Genomic DNA, 19,993 nt, shown 5'->3' on the forward strand with positions numbered 1-19,993 from the left:
GGGCGGTTTCATTGTCTCAGATCCCAGCACCGTGCAGAGGAGCAGAATGTGCTGGGTGGTTTAAGAAAGGGGTCCATTTCCATCTTGCTATACTTTGGGGGATTCCATATAAACCAGGCTCCCCAGCTAATTGCAGGAGAGCTGAACCACTCCCCTGCTGGAAAAGAAAAGGTGACAATGACGCTTTGTACCTAACTCTCAGGAGAGGAGTGGAAAAGACTGAGTAGGGCACCCTCTGATGGCTGAGCTCTGGAGCTGGGTGTTCCAGAGTTATTTTTCTTTCCCACTCTGGCAACATGCATAGGAAGATGTATAGGGCTTTACTCTGTGCTCATAGTCTGTGCTCTGTCCCCTGAGAGCATCTCTATGTAGCGGGGACTATTGGCCATCATAAGGTACCCAAGAGAATAAGCTCTAAGGTACCTTGCTTTCTCAGCCGAAAATAGGTCATCATGTCTGAAAAGCAGAGAGTATTTATGTGGCAAAAACAGAAGCAAATATTTGAAATAGCACAGATCCCAGCAAATCTGGAAAGCTGGTTCTGGCTAGCTGTCCATGCAGCCCTTTGCAAAGCACAGATACCTTAGAAAGAGGTGAGACGAAACAAACGCATACAGCATTGCTGTTGTTAGAGCGTGCAAGCATTATACTTTGCTTCGGATGGAACAAATGAGCAGTATGTGTTCCAGCTTTGAACATGGTGGGTTGGGCTGGTCCACAGAACAGTGGTCTGGAGAGAAGATTAATGGGGGAGGTAAGTGGCAAGTTAACATCCGGGAATGGGCTAAGTTGAGTGAGGACAGCCACTCTGGGTATGCAGCGCTGCTGTCTGGGCCTGGAGGACAGTCTGGTGACATGAGCATGGCAGGCCTGTGGAGTCTCAGCTGGCTCTGCCACCTGCCCTAGAGTTCAGGTACAAACGCCATGCTGGAAAATGAACACCGAATCTCTCCCACGTCCTCACAAGGCTGTTGTAAGAAGAATCTGTTCATTCATTCTCCGTGTGCGTGGCCACTGAGCCCTAGGCTGGGCACGAGGATGGAAGGAAATGATGGATAGAGTCATGCCCGTCTTGAGCTCAACATCTAGCGGTGGAGAAAGATGATTTCAAAATGTGTTGTTTTGTTGCCATGGCGACGATTGCTATGTACAATCAAAGACATGTAGTGTATAGTCTGGCCCAGCCTAGGACTTGCTGAGCCTGTGGCCTCGGAACCCAGGCAAGGCCAGAGAAGCTCCTGGGCCACAAGGGTTTGGTGGCTGGAGCAGGTGTCTCGCCGGCTTCCTGCCCACAGCAGGGCTGGCCTAGACTCTAAAGAAGCCTCTGTTACCTGCTCACATCCTTCCAGGCTGGAAAATGAAAGCTTTTTCCAGCAGCGGTGCAGAGCTCCTGATTTATAGGAGGTCCAGACAGACAGCCGGCTTGTTCCTCGAGTGGCGTCCGTGTGAGTTCAGCTCTCGGCACCATCCCCACTGCACCGCCTTCCCTCCCAGGGCAGCCTGGAGCCGAGCTGAACAGTGGAAACCACAGACATGAGCAGGGCCTACTGGTTCAGGCCTTGGAGCCCAGCTCCTTGGCAGGCTGAGGTAGGAGGATTGCAAGTTCAAAGTCTTCGTGGATCTACAGGGTAAATCAAAAGCTGACCTAGGCAACTTAGTGATACCCTGATTCATAACAAGAAGTAAAAAGAAGACTAAAGGTGTAGGTTAGTAGTGGTAAAGCATTTGCTCAGCAGGTCTGAGGCCCTAGGTTAAATCCCCAGCCCCGCAAAATGAGAAAGGAAATCACAGAAGTGAAACCAGGCAAGATGGTGCACACCTGTAATCCTCAGTGAACTGACACAGGAGGATGGCGAGTTCAAGACCAGCCTGGTCCATAGAGCAAGAGAGATTCTGCCTACAGACAGACAAACAGACAGACAGACAGACAGATCATACGTACTTACGTACCACGGAAGCACCTTTCTTCTTTCTCTTTGTTCCACGGTCCCAGTCAGAAGTCAGTGATAAAACTAGATAATGTTACTGGCAACTTCTTAACCTCTGAGTTTCTGATTCGATCGTGAGCACTGGATAATTTTAATCTAGGCAGATTCTTCTACTGTAGCAATGTCTAGAAGCACTCACAGACAGCACCCACCTCCCCAGTCTCTATAAGCCGGTGCCGAGGGTCAGGTTTTGTGGGGTAATTCAGCTCGGTAACTGTGTGTCAGATCCTGAAAGGGGAAGGGAATGAAGGTGTGTGTGTATGTGTGTGTGTGTGTGTGTGTGTGTGTGTGTGTGTGTGTGTATGTGTGTGTGTACGTGCATGTGGAGGATGGAGGACAACCTGAGATCTATGTCTGTCCACAGGTTCCCACAAGAAATGTTTGTGTTGTGACAGACAAGAGGCAAGAACTGCTTGCCTGCTTATTTTGCATTATACAAAGACTAAAAAGAGTCAAATTATTTTCTTGGCTTTAGTGCCCAACACATTTTGCTAAGTTGCACCCTTGTTGCATTTTTTTTAAAACCTACCATTGACTAATTCCAAAAAATGTTTTTCTATGTTTGCTACTACTAAGAACCTCATGCATCAAAACAATTGCTGTAACTCTAAACAACGTGCCTGGCTACTGCTGCAGATCCTGCCTCCTGCCCTTCTGGGTTAAAATCTTTATTTTGAGACAGGGTCAATTGCTCAGGCTGCTTTTGACCTCTCTCTAAAACCCAAACAGGCCTTGAACTTACATTCACCTTGCCTCAGTCTCCTGGGTATTAGGATCACAGGCCTATGCCACCAGATCTGTCAACGGGTTGAGGCACCACTGTGATCCAGTTGGGTGATAAAAAATCATGTGGAAAGAGAGAAATCAATACAAACCAAGGACTACATGAGGGCATCAGAAAGCAGATGTGAGATATTTGGGTCATGCTGGAGAGATGGCTCAGCCAGCAAGTACTTGCCTCACAAACGTGAAGAACCGGGCTTGATTCCCCAGCACCCACGTAAAAAAAAAAAAAAAAAAAAAAGACAAGGCAGCCCGTATTTACAATCCCATGCTGGGGGGTGGAGACAGAAGGGTCCCTGAATCTTGTTAGACAATTGTTCTAGCTGAATCAGTGTGGAACGATGCTTAAATGAAATCCCACACTAGCTCAGAATTGAGAAATTGATGGTTAATATTTAGGGGTAAACTCACAAATCGGAATCCTCTGTTTGAATGGAGGACACTGAATCCAGCAACCAGAAAGAGCGGCCAGAAAAGAGGCCGAATGCTATCTCTACATCAGTATATATAGTATAAGAGGCCACGCCCCAGTGGGCGGGAAACCACTGGCTGTAAGACTTCCTACAGCAAATCAGCAGGTTTTAGGTTCAGTGAGAGACTGTCCCAAAAAATAAGATAGAGTATGAAAATATCAGGCATCAACCTCTGGCTTTCACACACCCGGCAGCTGACACACACACACACACACACACACACACACTCATGTAAATAGATTTTCTTAAAGGCTGAAGAGATGCGTAGGGTTGAGACGGTGCTTCATGAATGTAATAACACCTCTGTCTCTACTAGAATCTTATGACAGCAAACAGCTTGTATGACTGGTTGACCTGTGCATCTTAGGGTCTTATACAGGGCCTCGTACATAGTAATACTCTATAAACACATGCGAAGCAATAAGTGTATCTATGAATCAATCAAGCAATTGATGACTCTTTGACCCTGAACATTGGCTGGGGAGAATTGCAGGGACTGGCTGAAGCCAGTGACCTGGGGAGACACAGGAAGGTATGACAACTATACTGTGGTCATTGTGAATGAATGTGGCCATGCACGGGACCAGAGATGGGGCATGGACTGGATCAGATCTGAGAAGACGTCTAGGGGACTGAGGTGGTAGAATTTGAACGGCCTGTTTAAATAGCCACAATTGCTATACCTGTTTCGGCTACAGAAGTGTAGATGGGAAATCAATAGACAAGAAGAGGTGTGGCTGGGGCTAAAGGGGCCGTAGGAGTGAAGAAGAGAGAGTAGAAGGAAGGACGAAGAAACCGTGGTCTGCAGAGTTGGACGGGTGGGACTCACTTGATGGCTCGCTCTGTCTGTATAAGGAAGGATTGTGGGCATCTGGGTTGTGTGGTTTGCGATGTCGAGAAAGGTCGGGAAGATGAGTCTGAACGCGACAGCCCACTTCCAAAAGAATAGTCAAATATGGCATGCTGTGGGCCTTCTGAGCAAGATGCAGACGCTTGTTAGCAGTGGAGGACAGACCAAGTGATGGGTTTACCAACCAAAGGTGCATCCCAGGAGGATGTCGATGTAAATGACATTTCTTCCACTCCATCTGCAGTGTGACTTCCAGTAAGAGCTTAAATTATGGCTTCTGGAACAGAAGGAAGAGACAAGGCACCCGGCTAAGATATGCCTGGTTCTGATGCCTACAGAGAGGCCATTTGCTCTCTGCAGGGTCTCTGGTTACTCCAGAAAGGTGTTGGCTGCAAGTTGTTTGTCACCTCACTGTGTCTCTCCTCGCATCGTACCCTGAGGCAATTTCTAACCAGCCTTTCAAAATGGATGATTCCTCATAGGCAGAGATCCCAGACTGCCATATTCCACAATTTACAAGTCACCAACAGATGCTGTGTTTGTTAAATAGCCTTGTGGCATGAGCCTGGGCGTCCCCTTCCTAGCATTTACTCTCCTTCCACAAGCCCAGCAGCTACAGCATGGCAGGTCCCTGAGCTCATTGTATCTGGGTTTCCTCTCCTGAGAGTGCCTGTTGGTCACTCACGGGGCCTCCCTAAGAGGTAGGAGAATCGTTCTGTGTGGGACAAGGGCAGGACCCTGGAAGGACAGTTCATTTGGAGTACTGGGACATAATTGTTTTTGGCAAGAGGACCAGCATTCAGATAAACATTAGTTAGAATTGAAGACATTTCAGGTGATTGATGGGCTTCTGGGTTCCAGGGCTTCATTTTAATGTACAAACCTGGATCATCGAGATGGCTCAGTGGCAAAGTGGCTTGCCCCAAAGGTTGGCGACCTGAGCTCAGTCCTTAGGACTATCCTCTGTCCTCTACAGTTGTGCTGTGGCATTCACTGTCATTCACACACATGTTCATACACACAAGTACATGCAACAAAACTTTAACAAGCCTACATTAAAAAAAAAAGTCTGCTTACTTTGGTATTTCAAACAAATCTCTTTGGGAACCCAAGTTCTGGGAAAAAGGAAATCCAAGCACTTGTGGTCATTGAGGGATTCCACAGCAGTGAGATGGGGGAGGCGGTGCTTGTAGGCATGTGCTTCCTAAGCCTGAGGTCTCCCAGGACCTGGAGTGTTGCTGAGCTTGCACGAGCCCTGAGTACATGCCACCAAAGCTGGCCTGCCGCTTCCTACTGGCCCGAGGACAAGAGCAGCTCACCCCTCACGTCCACTGACCTCTGACTCACAGTCCTGCTGGGGACCATCTTGAACTTCTAACATGCGCAGTGCCAGGCAGCCCTGAGGGGATCACCCAGAAGTCAGAGTCAGAGGATCCTCTACATTAGAGTCACGTCAATATTGGGCAAGAAAGTGGCGTGAAAGCAGAGACCCCGCAAGGGCGAGTGGTCACTGCATGGAACCTGCCTTAGAGACAGTTCTCTTTTCATTTTGGCCTGCTTATTAATAAGTCTGTGAACTTGAACAAGTTACCCAACCTCACCAAGTTTCCTCATGTGTTTACCTATAAGCAGGGCTGTACCATTAGCCGTCCTGTAGGTGGTGTGGTAGCTGAAGAAGGGAATAGACGTAAGGTTCTGTTGACAGAGCCTTAAGGGCAGCTGACCGACACTTGACCAGCTGTGGCTTTCCACAGTAGTTGCCGGGAAAGAAGAAACGGGGCACAGAGGTGCGCAGAAGTCTGGCAAGGCCCATGAACAACGGCCTGTATTTTGTTGAGTGAAAAAGCAAACGAGTGAACGAAATGGACAGTTCCCATCTTAGTTCCTCCTGAATTACTCCGACAAAGCACCATACCAAGGCACCTTTGAAAAGAAAGCACTTAGTTTGGCTCATGGTTTCAGAGGCTTAGTCTATGGTGGCAGAGCTGCGGTGTGACAGCAGGGACAACTGAGAGCAGAATCAACTCACACCTTGATCCACCAGCAGGAGGCTCAATGGGAAGGGCAAGAGTCTTTTGAAACCTCAGAACCTGCCCCCAGTGACACGCCTCCTCCAAGGTGGCCATTTTCCCTAATCCTTCCCAGCTGCTTCCACCAACAGAGGACCAAGTACCCAAACATGAGCCTGTGAGGCCTTTCTCTTTCAAACCACCCCAGTACCACCCAGAAGAAGGACTTGTTTGTACAGGTAAAGATAGGTGTTGCTATGGGACAATGGTCTTGTACCCTGTCACTTGTATTGTATTGTTTTAATAAAACGCTGATTGGCCAGTAGCCATGCAGGACATATAGGCAGGGTGGCCAGGCAGAAAGTAGAGGTGGGGCAAGGAGAACAGGAGAATTCTGAGAAGAGGAAAAAGTCAGTCTGCCGTCGTCACAGAGGAAGCCACACAGAGAGGAAGCAAGATGAGAATGTCCCACTGATAAAAGGTACCAAGCCACATGGCTAACACAGTCAAAAATTATGGGCTACTTTAGGATGTTAGAGTTAATAAGAAGCCTGAGCTAATAGACCAGCCAGTGTGTAACGAATATAGATCTCAGTGTGTTTTATTGGGGTTGAACAGCTGTGGGATCCGGCAGGACAGAAACCCCTGTCAACAAGATGTTTTACCTCAGAAGAAGGAGAGCAAAGCCCATTCTGTCTGCTTCCTCTCCTTAAGTGTTGTAGGGATTGAATCCATTTCTCCCCCTCCATGCCTCAGATGCACATTCCACACATACAAAGACACACATGGGCCATCATATACCACCATGAACATATGTGAGCAAAGACCCACATGGCACACACACAGGCTGACCACCATATACATGTCTTCTACACACATGCATAGACACAGTACTCATTCCCTAATACACAAAGACAGATTCAAATTCATGGGTACATAGAAGCACAGAGAGATATGCATACCACACACGCATATACATGTACCACTATGCATATATGCAGGCATCGTAGAAATACATGTATGAACTGAACTGGGAGAGCAATGAAGACAGTGATAGCTAAGGCCAACCCTAGGGCTCTCTATCCCCATCCTGAAGCTCACAGATCTGCCAATGGGCCATATCTTGTCCTACATCAATGCAAGAGTTTGGGCAGTTTGGCAGTTTGTGGCCTCAGGCCCTGTGCATGTCCCTTCTCAGGGCAGCTGCCAAGCTTCCCAGGCAGCTCTTCTCTCTCTATAGTACCATGCTAGGGGTCACAGCTCCCATCCATAAGCTCATGCAACTGCTGATAGTCAATGGAAAATCTGTGAATGGAATTATGTCAGCCGTGTCTGCGGTGGATGAGGACAGCTGTAACTTTCCTTCTGGGCATGATGTAGCCACGCTGGATGCCAGGGGCCTCCTGCTGGGGGAAGAGGCAGGAGGGGGCTGGCCCATGGGCTTGGATTAAACCTCAGGCCACTTCTTGGCTCATCACTGCCCATGTGTCCAGGTGGCACGAGTCCTGTGGGCTAATGAGGGCTGTAAAGGATCCAGTCTGGAGCACATAACGCTGCCCCGGTAGCTTTCCTTCCGCTTCGCTTGGAGGGAACTGGGGCCAAACGTCATTATTCTCAGCCACATACTTTCCACTGCCTTGCAGGACCTGTGGACTCTGAAGCCTGGCTTTGGACTCTGAAGCCTGTGGCTGGAGACAGTAATCCCTGGGCACCCAAATAATGGCTCTGTTCAATCTCTGATTCATTTGCATCCTGGCTGGACAGACAGGGCTCTTGGGTCATTGGAGTCTTCCTTCCAGCTTGGCCCTTACTGGCCCCATCTCTCCGTCCCTGCCCTTGCTCAGGGTGTGTCTTACACAGCACCCCAGGGTGGTCTGAGGAAGAAAATCGACTTACTAGCTTTTTCCTCCGTAAATTTGTAGACAGTAGCGGTAAACCACATTATTCTGCTTAGGGATTAGGTAAGAGGCTGCATGCTAAGTGCTTGACATAGAGTTCCTCGCTGCGAAGCACTGTTAGCAGCTGTTGCTATTATACGCCGTATTTCATAGTATCTGAGGGTAAATTTGGATCCAGGGACATCATTAGGGAGGGAGGACTGGCTGGAATCAGACAGGGAAGCGCATGGGCATCTCTGACGAAGACATCTGTGTGTTAGAGACGAAAAGGAGCCAGCTGAGGATCAAGCACAGATCAGGCTTTAAAAAGGACTCTCGGCGGCCAGTCCTGTGGCAGATGGGTGATGGCAGGGACTCCTTTAGGGACTGCTGCCAAGATATGGCAATGTCTCCAGGGAGGGGGGCAGGAAGAGAGAGTTTCTGAGTTTCTGGATGGGCTGTGCCTTGGAGAAGCATGAAACGTGTCAACATAACCCTGGGGCCCCTTCCTCGTTCAGCGTTCAGCGTGCTCCCTAAAGGCCTCACTTGTGCACACAAAGGCATTCCAGCAGAGTGTCAGGGACAGAGGAGCACATCCAGGAGTAGGCACCTCCCCCCACCCTCTCCTCTAGCCTTCTTCTTCTTCCTTTATCAGAGTCCTGCCAGTGAGAGGGTGAGTCCCTCTCAACCCAAACCCAAACCTCTATTCCCACTGACCCAAAAGATTAGAAGGTGGCTTTTTTCTTTTTTTTTTTAATTGTTTTTATTGAGCTATATGTTTTTCTCTGCTCCCTTCCTAGAAGGTAGGGCTTTCTAAGACATTCAGAATCTTGCCTGGCCATGGCCAAATAATCATCCCCAGCCCTATTTAGCTCACAGCTCCCCAGGTTCGAGGCTCTCCTGCACATGACATGCTCAACACTGGGTGGCTTTGTTTCTTTTCCTGCAAGCAGGGCCTCTGGGGGCTTTCACGGGAGGAATGATGTGAGGTGGTGCTCCTGGTGACATCGGTAGCTTAAAGGTCCCCTGCGTGGGGCTCCAGTCTGACAAGCACACACAGACATGTACACTGTACACATATATACTCGTTGGTATGTTTGCACACACTTTGGAGTGAAATGCAAAAAATCCAGAGGAGTTTGAATTTCAGAAGAGTCAAAGAATACTTTCTTTCCTATGCTTTTATATTTAAAGCCCATGTAGGAAGAATCTACTGCCTGCAGTTCTCTGGTTTCTTGTAGGAAAAAGAGGAGTTTTTGGGGGCCCCTCAAGACTACTCTGAGCACTCCAAGTCGTCCTTGGTGCCTGTTGCCACACTACCTCCCGATATATAGCAGTTAGTAACAGTGCTATGTGCCCACTGGGAGTGCTTGGGGCCTTTTGCAGAGCCTGGAGAGAGGCAGGCCAGCAGAACTCAGCCTGTGATCCCTGAGGACGTAATTGCTGTTTGGTACCTGTCCAGGGCTAGGCTCCTATCATAACCTCTGTCTTCCTTCTACATCTCCCTCTTCACAGAGCCTAAATATACAGGTGGAAGACATCCGGATTCGGCCTATCCTTTCCGCCTTCCGCCATCGCAAGCCTGTGACAGAGGGCTACGTGGAGGTGAAGGAGGGCAAGACCTGGAAGCAGATCTGTGACAAGCACTGGACAGCCAAGAATTCCCACGTGGTCTGCGGCATGTTTGGCTTCCCTGCAGAGAAGACCTACAACCCCAAAGCCTACAAGTAAGTGGGCAGGGCCAGCGGGGGCAGAGTTTCCTGGGCTCCTATTCTTGTGGGGTCAATGCCAGCCCTAGTGACAGACTGTTTCACTGACTGCTTAGCCTTGCTTTTGAGTAACTCACATTCCTATGGGAAACAAGCTAGATGAGGGAACTACAATAGCCACATAGGAAGGCTTACCCAATAAGGAACACAGTTCTCCAGTCCAGGGAAATACCACCGTCAGTTCCAGCAGCCACTGGAGAACACATAGGTTGTATAAGGGTAATATATAGGTTTGGCAAGGACAGCACTGAGTTAAGAAATGTTTGGCAAGCCAGGGTTATGGTTCAGGGTCTCTTGGCTCCAGGGACAGTTTCCCCATCCAGCTTCTCACCCAGTCTTCACCAGGCAGCTGTGACCTTCTAGGACTAGTACTAGCTCAGTGGGACTAGAACGGGGCTGGCCCCAGGCAGACTTATCTGTGGGTCCTGATCAGAGCTGATTACACAGATGAGCCTGGTCCCTGGATTAATAGCTCTCAGTAGCCTTTTTTCCTGTCTCTCATCAATCTTCTTACAAATGGGTCCTGTGCAGGCCTGAGGCTCTAAGGAAAAAAAATTGTCAAAGTTGTCCTCAGTCCGTCTGTATAATCTGTCCCTGTATAATCTGAGTTCCCTCGTGGACCTGCCGCCTTCACCCAAGACCCTTCTCAGAAGCTCTCCATGGTTCCTGTGGTGCCTGCTCCCCTTGCTAAGCTGCTGGGCTGACAGGCCAGTGGGCACTCACAAGTTTCAGAGTTTACTCCATTGGTTATGATGCTTCTGGAAGGCAGGCCAGAGGCTGACTACATTCTTCTTTGGTTGTTCCAACATCAGGCCAAGTGAAAGGTCTAACCCAAATGATAGCAATGGGCTATCACACTCTCCTAATCAATTCTAAGTCTTGGGTCAGTTGGCAGGCCCAGAACCCCAGAACAAAAGGAAAGACCTGGGTACCTTGCCAACCTTCTGCTTTTCTCCCAGCTCCCTGCAAAGGGACCCCTTACCTGGACGGCTGTGTGTCAGGAAGGAAGGAGTAATCGGATATTCTGTGGAGTGCTGGGCTAGCTCTGACTGATCCGAGAGTATAGTGTGTATGTGGCTTACCAGTCCGAGGAGGAGCTTTGACTGACGTTCTTCTCACACGGACCCAATAAACTCCAATCCTTTCCCAGGTTTAGAAAGTGTAGTTAGAATAGACACTGAGCCCCTGGCAGGCTCTCACAAAATCTAGCTTTCCCTTAGCTGGGAACAGCCTCTGGGACTCCAGCACATTAACTGTTACAGCCCTGCTGACTTCCGTCTTGGCATAAGCCCGTCCCCAACCTCAGTCATCCGTCTCATGTCCAGGCCTGGGGGCGGCTATGCTTCTTTTCCCTCTCACCTCTTCTCGGATTCTCCTGGGCTGGCTCAGCTACCATGAGCGTAAATGAGGATGGGGGTGGGGTGGTACTCTGGCTGCTGGAAGCCTGTGGAGGGTCATGGTGGGCGGCACATTCCGGAGAGCTGATGTAAGACAGAAGCGGGCTGTCTGGGGAAGCCTGGAGCAGGTCTGAGGCAGTCCCATAAGCTGAGTGAGTTGTGAGGGAGGGTGGTGCTCTCCAACAGCTGGACACAGAGGGACTTTCCTAAGCCAGCGGGGGGGGGGGGGGGGGGGGGTCCAGTTACACTCATGTTCCCCTGAGTGTATTCTGCCCATGTGTGGAAGGAGGGTTAGGTTTCTTAGAGGAAGGGACCTTACAGGAAATGGGGAGGGGCAGATGCTCTGGAATTCATAACAGCCCCTTCATGGACCTCTCTACTGTATGATGTCACTGTGGTGAGCACACATCCCGATATAGTCTGTGTTTTAGATATCCGGGTGTTGGTAGCCACAGCTATACTAGAAATGTTCCAAGACGCAAATTTTGGTAAAGGGGAGACAATAATGACATCTGAAGAATTTGTCCTTCCTCTGTGTTCACATACCATTCACCCCAAGACAAAGCAGACATTTCTGAGGATGCTGGACTGGACCAATAAGGACAAGACTTCACATCTGTCCCTCCCAGGGTCCCTGCCCTGAGAGCCTCCTCCCCCAGGGTAGCAGGCAGCTATGCTGTTGTCTTCCTCAAGCATCTCACCGAGTCCTGCCAAGCAGGGGCAAGTACAGAGGCTCTAAAAATCTGGACAACTTCAGAGGATGGGGTGCCCTCCCCACATACCCTCTCTGAACACCACTATTTTTTATAGCCTAATCTTCCATCACATGGTCCTCATCACCTCAGCAAGGATCCATTCACTCTCTTTGTTTTTTAAATGTAATTTAAAGATTGTATTTATTTTTATATTATATGCATTGGTGTTTTGCCTATAGGTATGGTCTGTGTGAGGGTGTCGGATCCCCAGGAACTGGAGTTGCAGACAGTTGTGAGCTGCTATATGGGTGCTGGGAATTGAACCTGGGTTCTCTAGAAGAGCAGCCGGTGCTCTTAACTGCTGAACCGAAGGATCCTTCCTTTTGTAGCTCCCTCCCCCCAAATTAGCCATTTTATAAACCATGATCCCTTAGACTTTTAAGAGAAAAACGAAGCCTGGAGTAGTAGTGCATGCCTATCATGCAGCAGGGGGGAGACTGGGATCTGGGAGCTGGATCTGCTGGCTACAAAAGGAAGGAAGCAGGTATCTGCTGGGATGCCCTGGTTGCCCAGCTCTTCTCTTTCCCTGCAGAACCTTTGCCTTGAAGAGGAAGCTGCGCTACTGGAAGTTTTCTATGAACTGCACGGGCACTGAAGCTCACATCTCCAGCTGCAAACTGGGCCCTCCCATGTCCCGGGACCTTGTGAAGAATGCTACCTGTGAGGGGGGACAGCCAGCCGTGGTCAGTTGTGTGCCTAGCCAGATCTTCAGCCCCGACGGGCCCTCAAGGTTCCGGAAAGCCTACAAGCCAGAGGTAAGGACTCAGCAAAAGGTATGGGCGCTTGGTCACTGGCAGGGGTCATGATTAGAAAGGGAACAGGAGAGAGCTGGCCTCCAGTCAAAATCAGAGCCCCCTCTGTGGCTCTTCACACAAGGCAAGCACCCCATTGTGGGCCAGCACGGGCTTCTTGTACTCTGTTCTTTAGCCCAGCATGAGCAAGTGATATGGCATAGCCAGCCAGGGACCTTGTGCTTCTGCTAAGTTCCTGAACGAGAAAGCATCCAGGATTCTGGAACTGTAGGAGGGAGGATGCAATTCTCCAAGGCACATGACATCGACTGTGCTGTTTCTACTCATTATGGCTTATTTCACAAAAGAAAAGCTAACTGCAAAAGCTTTCCCTGTTTAGAAAACCTGCCGTTGCCATTCCTAAGTCATCTATCCACTGGTCACACTATTGCTACAGGAGTCACTCATTGGTTTGTATAGAGCAGAGGTTCTCAACCTGTGGGTTTCGACCCCCAAAGGTCATAGCAGATATCCTTCATATCAGATAATTACATTACCTAGCAAATCTACAATTACAAAGTAGCAATGAAATAATTTTATGGTCACCACAACATGAGGAACTGTATTTTTCATGTTAATTATTTTTCGTTTGTTTGTTTTTTTGAGTCAAGGTTTCTCTGTGTAGCCCTGGCTGTCCTAGAACTTGCTCTGTAAACCAGGCTGGCCTTGAACTCACAGAGATCTGCCTGCCTCTGCCTCCTAAGTGCTGGGAATAAAGATGTGCCCCACCATCATCCAGTAGAGGAGCTGTGTTAAGAGATCACAGCATTAGGAAGGTTGAGAACCACTGTGAGAGTAATTGGGCTTGGGGAGAGAGGGTCTTCCCATGTGAATTAGATCCTCCATTTCAATGGACTGATTCCCCAGAACAGGTGAATGACCAGTCAGGGCAGACTGACCCTCTGAAAAAGAAAGAATCTCAATTCTGTCTTCCTTCCACAAGACACACACCACCACCACCACCACCACCACCACCACCACCACCACCATACCACCACCAAATGGTCCTGTTTTTTCTCTCTTTATCCCTCTTTCCAGTATGTACTGGAGCTGTGTCTATCTGTGTGTTTGGAATGCATATGTGTTGTTGGGTATTGGATGTTTGGGGTGTGTGTGTATGTGTGTGTTCTGGAAATTGCTAACACAGGGCCACTAGGTAGGAACAGCACATGAAAAGAAGAGAAGGCATGATCATAGACTAGATGTTGAATCACAGGTCCGATAAAGCCTCCATCGTGACTTGAGGCTCTGGGCCATTTAAAACATCGTGTTAGCAGAGTGAGTTCATGCCAGGGGAAAGGAGCTGGGGAGGAAGGAACCTGCAGAGGGAGGCAGTGGTGGAACAGCAGAAGTCTCCTCTCCCTTCTCTTCCTCCTGTCTTATACTTTTCCCCTCCTACTTCTGCGATGCCCCACAGAGAGAAGAAATCAGGGAAGGCGGAGGTGTTTGAATGAAAGTCCTAGTAGTGTGTGAGGCGTGAGATGTATGCTGGGAGCCTAGCCCAGTGGGATGATTTAGAGGGACCTCTTAACTTCCTGGCTCTTCTGGGAAACAATAAGCCTGGCCTTCCTGGTCTCTTCAAGGTGCCTTGGGAGTGCAGAGATGTGCCTTTACCAGGCACCTGTCGCCCTGTGGCACAGGCTCAGCTATTCCTGGGCCCCAAACTGCCCCTGCCCTGAACTCTCACGTCCCCTGTCCTTTGTCCAGCTGGCCCCATCCTGCCTCCTCCCCCTACCCTCTCCCCAGCTCTCCCTGTCATCCAGAGTTCCAGATCCTACTGTTTTGGAATTCCTCTGCTGTGCTGTGTGGAGCAAAGCAGTCAAGTTCATACCAAAGCAATAAACCAAGCGAGAGGCTGACCTCATATTTTCCTTGGTTTCTGTCCTCGCTGCACGGCCAGCTGGATGGCTGTCTGGTCCCTGTGGCTAGGCTGATAGTCTATCTCCGTCCAGCTGTGATCAGGATGGCGACTCCATGTGAGTGTGAGGGGCCCCTTGTATCCCACTCACGAGCTTGGGAAGGAGACCACGTTTCTCTTGAGAACTGAGGTTAGAGCCTGTGATTTTCCTCACTGTGCTCTATTTTCTGAAGGAAGGAAGTTTTGGGAGCCACTGAGTGTCTCGCACTCACCCGCCCTCCTTTACTCGTCCTGCCAGTGCCAGGCTCAGCAGTCCCTGGGGGACTCTCTAAGTGTGGCTAGCCCCAAGGTGTCATTGTGGGGAAGCAAGAGATGACTGCAGAGTGGGGGGGGGGCTCTTCCTTGGTACCTTGTTTCTCAAGGTGGCAGAGGGCTTGAATGCTTGAAATATGTCACCTTCGGGCAAGCCTGCCTCATCACGGTCTGAACGAAGTCACAGGCTGAGGACTACCTAAGTCATAGTAGAACCAAGGCTCTGGTCTGGTCTGACTACAATGGCTTCACAGCCCTCTGATGAATATCAGCAGTGACTCAGCCTTGCAAACTTACACATACATACTCATACACACACACACACACACATGCGCATGCACAAACATGTGCACACATGCAGACATCGGGCATGCAAACATAGGTTTGTACACATACATGGAAACTGAGGCACAGCAGCCTGTGCAGAGAGATGAAGCCAACCCCCATTCTTTAAAATATGATCCACAGACTTCATGAAACTGGCAGGGAATGGATCTTATTCCCGTGTAATTCCAGAAGGCCGAGAAGGGACTGAGGTTTCCAGACAGTGAGTAAGATTAGGGGCAGGGAAACTACCATCTCCACCCTCTCTGCCTGGTTGATGTTTAGATAGGCTGTATCTTCTGGGCTTGGGCGGTGGTTAGTCTTAGCTAGGAGGACTCCCTGTGCCTGCAGCCTCGCAAACATCTCCTGATTTGGTCTGTCTTTCCTGATAGAGCCCCATGTTTCCACTCTCTGTCTTGCCACTTCCTGTAGTCTCCCTCTTGCGTCTCCCTCTATGAGAATTACCGCTTGTGTTTGGCTCCTCACCCAGGGACCTCCCTGCAGGGCTAGATTGTACAGCTCTATTATATAAGCAGTAGAAAATAAAAATTCACTTGGAATCTGTGAAATTGGATGGTAGAAGCTTTTCTCTGTAGATCTAAATGTTGTGAAGCTTTGGAGCTGGGGCAGAAGGATGTGACTGATGGTGGAATCTAGGAACCAAGTCTGGGAAGGGGTGATGAGCTGATGGGGGTCTTGGATGGCCTTCCTAGTGGTCCAGCACAGAGGCCCATGAGAAGCTACTGAGAACCTGCTGGAGCGTTTTCAGACTCTGAGCTATGGGGATCTGGCGGGGTCATGGCTACGGGAGACAAAAAGGAGCCGGGCAGCGTCGACTCGAAGGCTGCATGTCACTTCTGCACTCAGCAGGACCGTGTGTCTCTCCAGCAACCCTTGGTGCGGCTGCGAGGTGGAGCCCAGGTCGGGGAGGGCCGAGTGGAGGTGCTCAAGAATGGAGAATGGGGAACCGTCTGCGACGACAAGTGGGACCTGGTGTCTGCCAGTGTGGTCTGCCGAGAGCTGGGCTTCGGGACTGCTAAAGAGGCTGTCACGGGCTCCCGGCTGGGGCAAGGTAAGGAATGACGTAGCTGAAGGTAGGAATCTCTCTTCAGGGGAAAACATGGTCCTAGGAACCTGGGCCCAACTGGTGGCCATGATCCCCTCAAACTCAACTTACTCCGCTTCTCCCTTGCCCATCCATTAGGGGACCCTGGAACACTCCTCCCCACCAAATCCCCTTCTGACAGATTTGGAGCTGCCACCTAGAGAAGGATGAATGGGTAAACTGAGACAATAGAACAGCACCTAGTGGACACACCAGGTCTCCAGGTCTCCAGCTCCCTGCTCCGTACTCTCAGCTGCTCCAGTGGGAAGGCCAGAATCCCAGGTCCTTCCTCCAGGAAAGGACCTCAGGATCCATCAAGCATAGTTGCACACAAAAGAACCAACTGTCACCTTGCCTGTCCATCCTGGTGCAGCCTCGCCAATACTGGGCTCCTGAGAGCAGAGAAAGGAAACAGGGCAGCCCTCTCTGATGTCAGGAGACAGTTATGATAAGGGAGCTTGCTTTCATCAAGTGTCCTAAGCAGGTCGTTTATGTGAGGAAAGAACAAAAGTACAGGAGGCATTTGGTAGGGAAACTGGGAGCAGTGCTGTCTCCTTGGCCACAGAACAAACTAGAACCCCCTATTGGGTGAGTCCATGGAAACCACTCAGCCTAGAAAGCCCCGATCCATCAGGAGCCTTCCACAAGACCAGTAGCCTTGTGAGTGCCTAGTCTACCCCTGCAGAACTGTGTTCAAGGGAAAGAAGGTTTGGTCTTTCTGGGACTCTGTTCAGCACTGATCAGTACATAGACAGACTGCTATGGCAGGGAGGATGGGGCTTGGACTACAGACAGGTATGGGATGTCCTAGGCCAGTGGTTCTCAACTTGTGGGTCACAACCCCCTTGGGGGTAGTATATCAGATATCCTGCATATAAGATATTTATATTACAATTCACAACAGTAGTAAAATTACAGTTATGAAATAGCAACCAAATAACATGCAGAACTGCATTAAAGGGTCACAGCATTAGGAAGGTTGAGGACCGCTGTCCTGGGCTCCAAGAGGTAACCTATACTCTTGCAAATGGAGCCATCATGCCAAAGAAAGGAGTCTGGTGAGGTCACCAATTGCAGCCTGAAGGAGGTGATAGCTCCTGCTCACCCAGGCCCTGAACACCACAACAGTGGCTTTCTCTGCTAGGATTCCAGCATCTCAGCTGACCTTCACCTCCCGCTCAATTAGAGAACCCAGAACTCTCATAGCCTAGCAGCGCAGCTTATCCACTCTAGTTCATCTGTTTGACTGTCCTGCATCAGACCCCACCCCCAGCTGCCCCGGGAATGAACTGAGGAAAGTCGTGGGGTCATAGACCTGCCCTGCTGGAGGGAAACATAGTTTCTCTGGTCCCACGTAGGAGGACTATGAGGCTCATGGGAACCTAAGAGTTGGCCAGTTGCCTAACTCTTATGGTTTTGGCTTCCTTTTTTGACACTGCCTCCCTCCCTGACTAGTCTTAATGACATTTACTCCTTTCTTGTACCAAATGTGTATTAAAGGGTAGGTGGCTGGGGACAGGTGCAGCATCAGCATATGGTGTCACCTGGCAGTCCCTGCTATGCCACACAGCAACCCATTCCCCTTAGGTCCCAGTGAAGAAGTCAGGTGCCTCAGTGTTTCTATGGTCCCCTCTGTTGGTTGATCCACATGGTCTGAGCTTTCCTAAGGTCCTCAGGACCACAGCCACTCCTCCCGAGGCATAAACAAGCCCTCGATGACACGGACATTCCATGTGTCATGAGCAGGGACTGTGTGACCTAATTCTTTGCCCCGCCCAGAGCAGCCAAAGGTTTACAAGTTGCCTGAGGAATTCTAGGAAGAAGATGGCTTGAGTGCCTTTGATGTCGGCTGTCAAGGCACTGTGGGAGATTTATCTGCCTTCTGCCACGTTGGGTGGATGACGATAGTCGCCAGGAAAGGAAAAGTCTCATTAAAAGACATGCCCCAGAGCAGATAGGGTCAGCTCCTGAGTCCTGGCTCTAGCTGATGGAACAAGAAACCACACCTAAACCCATGGGTAGGGAAAGGGCAGAGGCTGAGTCCTCACCCTGGCCTGGCTACTTGCTTGTCTGTGACCTTGAAGAACCTTCTAGTCCTGAGCTTCTTCACTGTAAAACAAGGTAGCTGGATAGGTGATGTGTGGGGCTCTGTCTGGCTTCTGCATCACCAGGGTGGATATTCATATAATGACAGGCTCTTCCCTCTGTACTTCAGGACTACCCCCCACCCAGTTCCCAGCTGTCTGCTGACACATGAACCTTCCCCAACAAGTGAACCAAGTGTGAGACATAGGCCTGTGTGCTTTTGTTGTATCAGGGCCTGCTTGTTGGGGTTTCTGTCCTGCCCAGTTCTCACAGTTGTTATGTCCGAAAGAATCACACAGAAGGTCTACATAAGTTATAAAACTGATTAGCCCATTAGCTCAGGCTTCTTATTAACTCTTGTAACTTATATTAGCCCATTATTCTACTATATGTTAGCCGCATGGCTCAGTACCTTTTTCAGTGGGGCAGGTCACATCCTGCTTCTTCAGTGTCTGAACAGAACTGGGGAGGGGGCTTCCTCCTTCCCAGAATTCTTCTGTTCTCATTGACCCACCTCTATTTCCTGTCCAGTTATCCCACCTATATTTCCTGCCTGGCTACTGGCCAATCAGCGTTTATTTAAAACATGATTGACAGAATATAGACAATTGTCCTGCATCATGCCTTAGCTTCTGTCCTTAGAGTCTATGCCCAGAGATGTCCAAGGAGTGATCAAGGGAGGGAGGCACTCCAGGAAAAGGGAGACACACTCCAGTTGAACAGGTATGGTCTACTGGACAAACACTTGACAAAACATTCCAGCTCTGCAAACGAGTGCTTTCCAGCAGAAACATAGCCACATGGGTAGTTTTGAATTTTCTAGTAGCCATATGGAAAAGGGGCGAGAGACAAAGCAGATGACTCTTTGGGAAGTTCATCATGCTTGAAAAGGAAAGTTCTGGGTGTGAGTTGAGGGGCCCGAGTACCCTTCCTCTCATGGCTGAGGCTCACTCTCATTATCCCAGCCCCAGAAAGACAAGCTTCCTAGCATCATCTCCATGTCGACTGCCCCATGACTCCTGTCTGCCTTTCCAGGTCCACTCTCCACCCTCACCACGATGCCCAGTGCCTCAAGGCATAGTTGGGTTTGGCCAACACGGGATACTGGTGAAAACTGGAGGTGACCAGAGGGGAGAAGCTTAGACAGTCCCCATGGGCACTATGTCTCTCCACGGAGGGAGACAGCTCTCTTCAGGGGTCTTCACCTCTTCATCCCTCTCCTGAGTGAGTTATTGGCTCTTCTCTCACTCAGAGGGTTGTGTTCAAGCCCTAGTGTTATTAGCCTTGAGTTCTTAACTACCCTGTGATGTATACTCCCTACACCCCATTCTTGACTGGATTTTAAAATGGCCCCCTTTCTAACTCAGACCTCCTAGTTTGTGTAGGCTACGTGTTTCCTGCAGGGACTTTTACAGATGCAGTCATATTCTCAGACTCTTAAGTGCCTAGACTATGGTAGCTGCAGGGTAAAGGCGCCAGCATCTAATCTGACTCCTTTATTAAAGAGACCCAGTGACCAGGGAGGCTGGGTGTATGAGTTACTGTTCCCATTGATGTGACCAAATACCTGGGGGGGGGGGGACTTAAGAAAAAGAGGATTTATTTGGGCTTAGTTTA

General features: G+C 49.7%; 1 protein-coding gene across 3 annotated transcripts in view; it reads left to right on the forward strand.

Annotated features, from left to right (window-relative positions):
* Loxl2 (lysyl oxidase like 2) overlaps positions 1–19,993 on the forward strand; it is an 83,202-nt gene that overhangs the window by 41,901 nt on the left and 21,308 nt on the right. Inside the window, exons 4-6 of one of the 3 annotated variants that reach the window (XM_041675280.1) lie at positions 9,496–9,707; positions 12,434–12,656; positions 16,054–16,258. In XM_041675280.1, coding sequence (XP_041531214.1) covers positions 9,496–9,707; positions 12,434–12,656; positions 16,054–16,258 — 640 coding nt within the window. The remainder of the gene's footprint in view (positions 1–9,495; positions 9,708–12,433; positions 12,657–16,053; positions 16,259–19,993) is intronic. The other 2 variants (XM_041675288.1, XM_041675296.1) reach the window with 2 other exon arrangements.

The sequence above is a fragment of the Microtus oregoni genome, unplaced genomic scaffold (assembly GCF_018167655.1).
Source record: "Microtus oregoni isolate MIOR12 unplaced genomic scaffold, Mior012 000001F_ref0000356, whole genome shotgun sequence".
NCBI classification, from domain to species: domain Eukaryota; kingdom Metazoa; phylum Chordata; class Mammalia; order Rodentia; family Cricetidae; genus Microtus; species Microtus oregoni.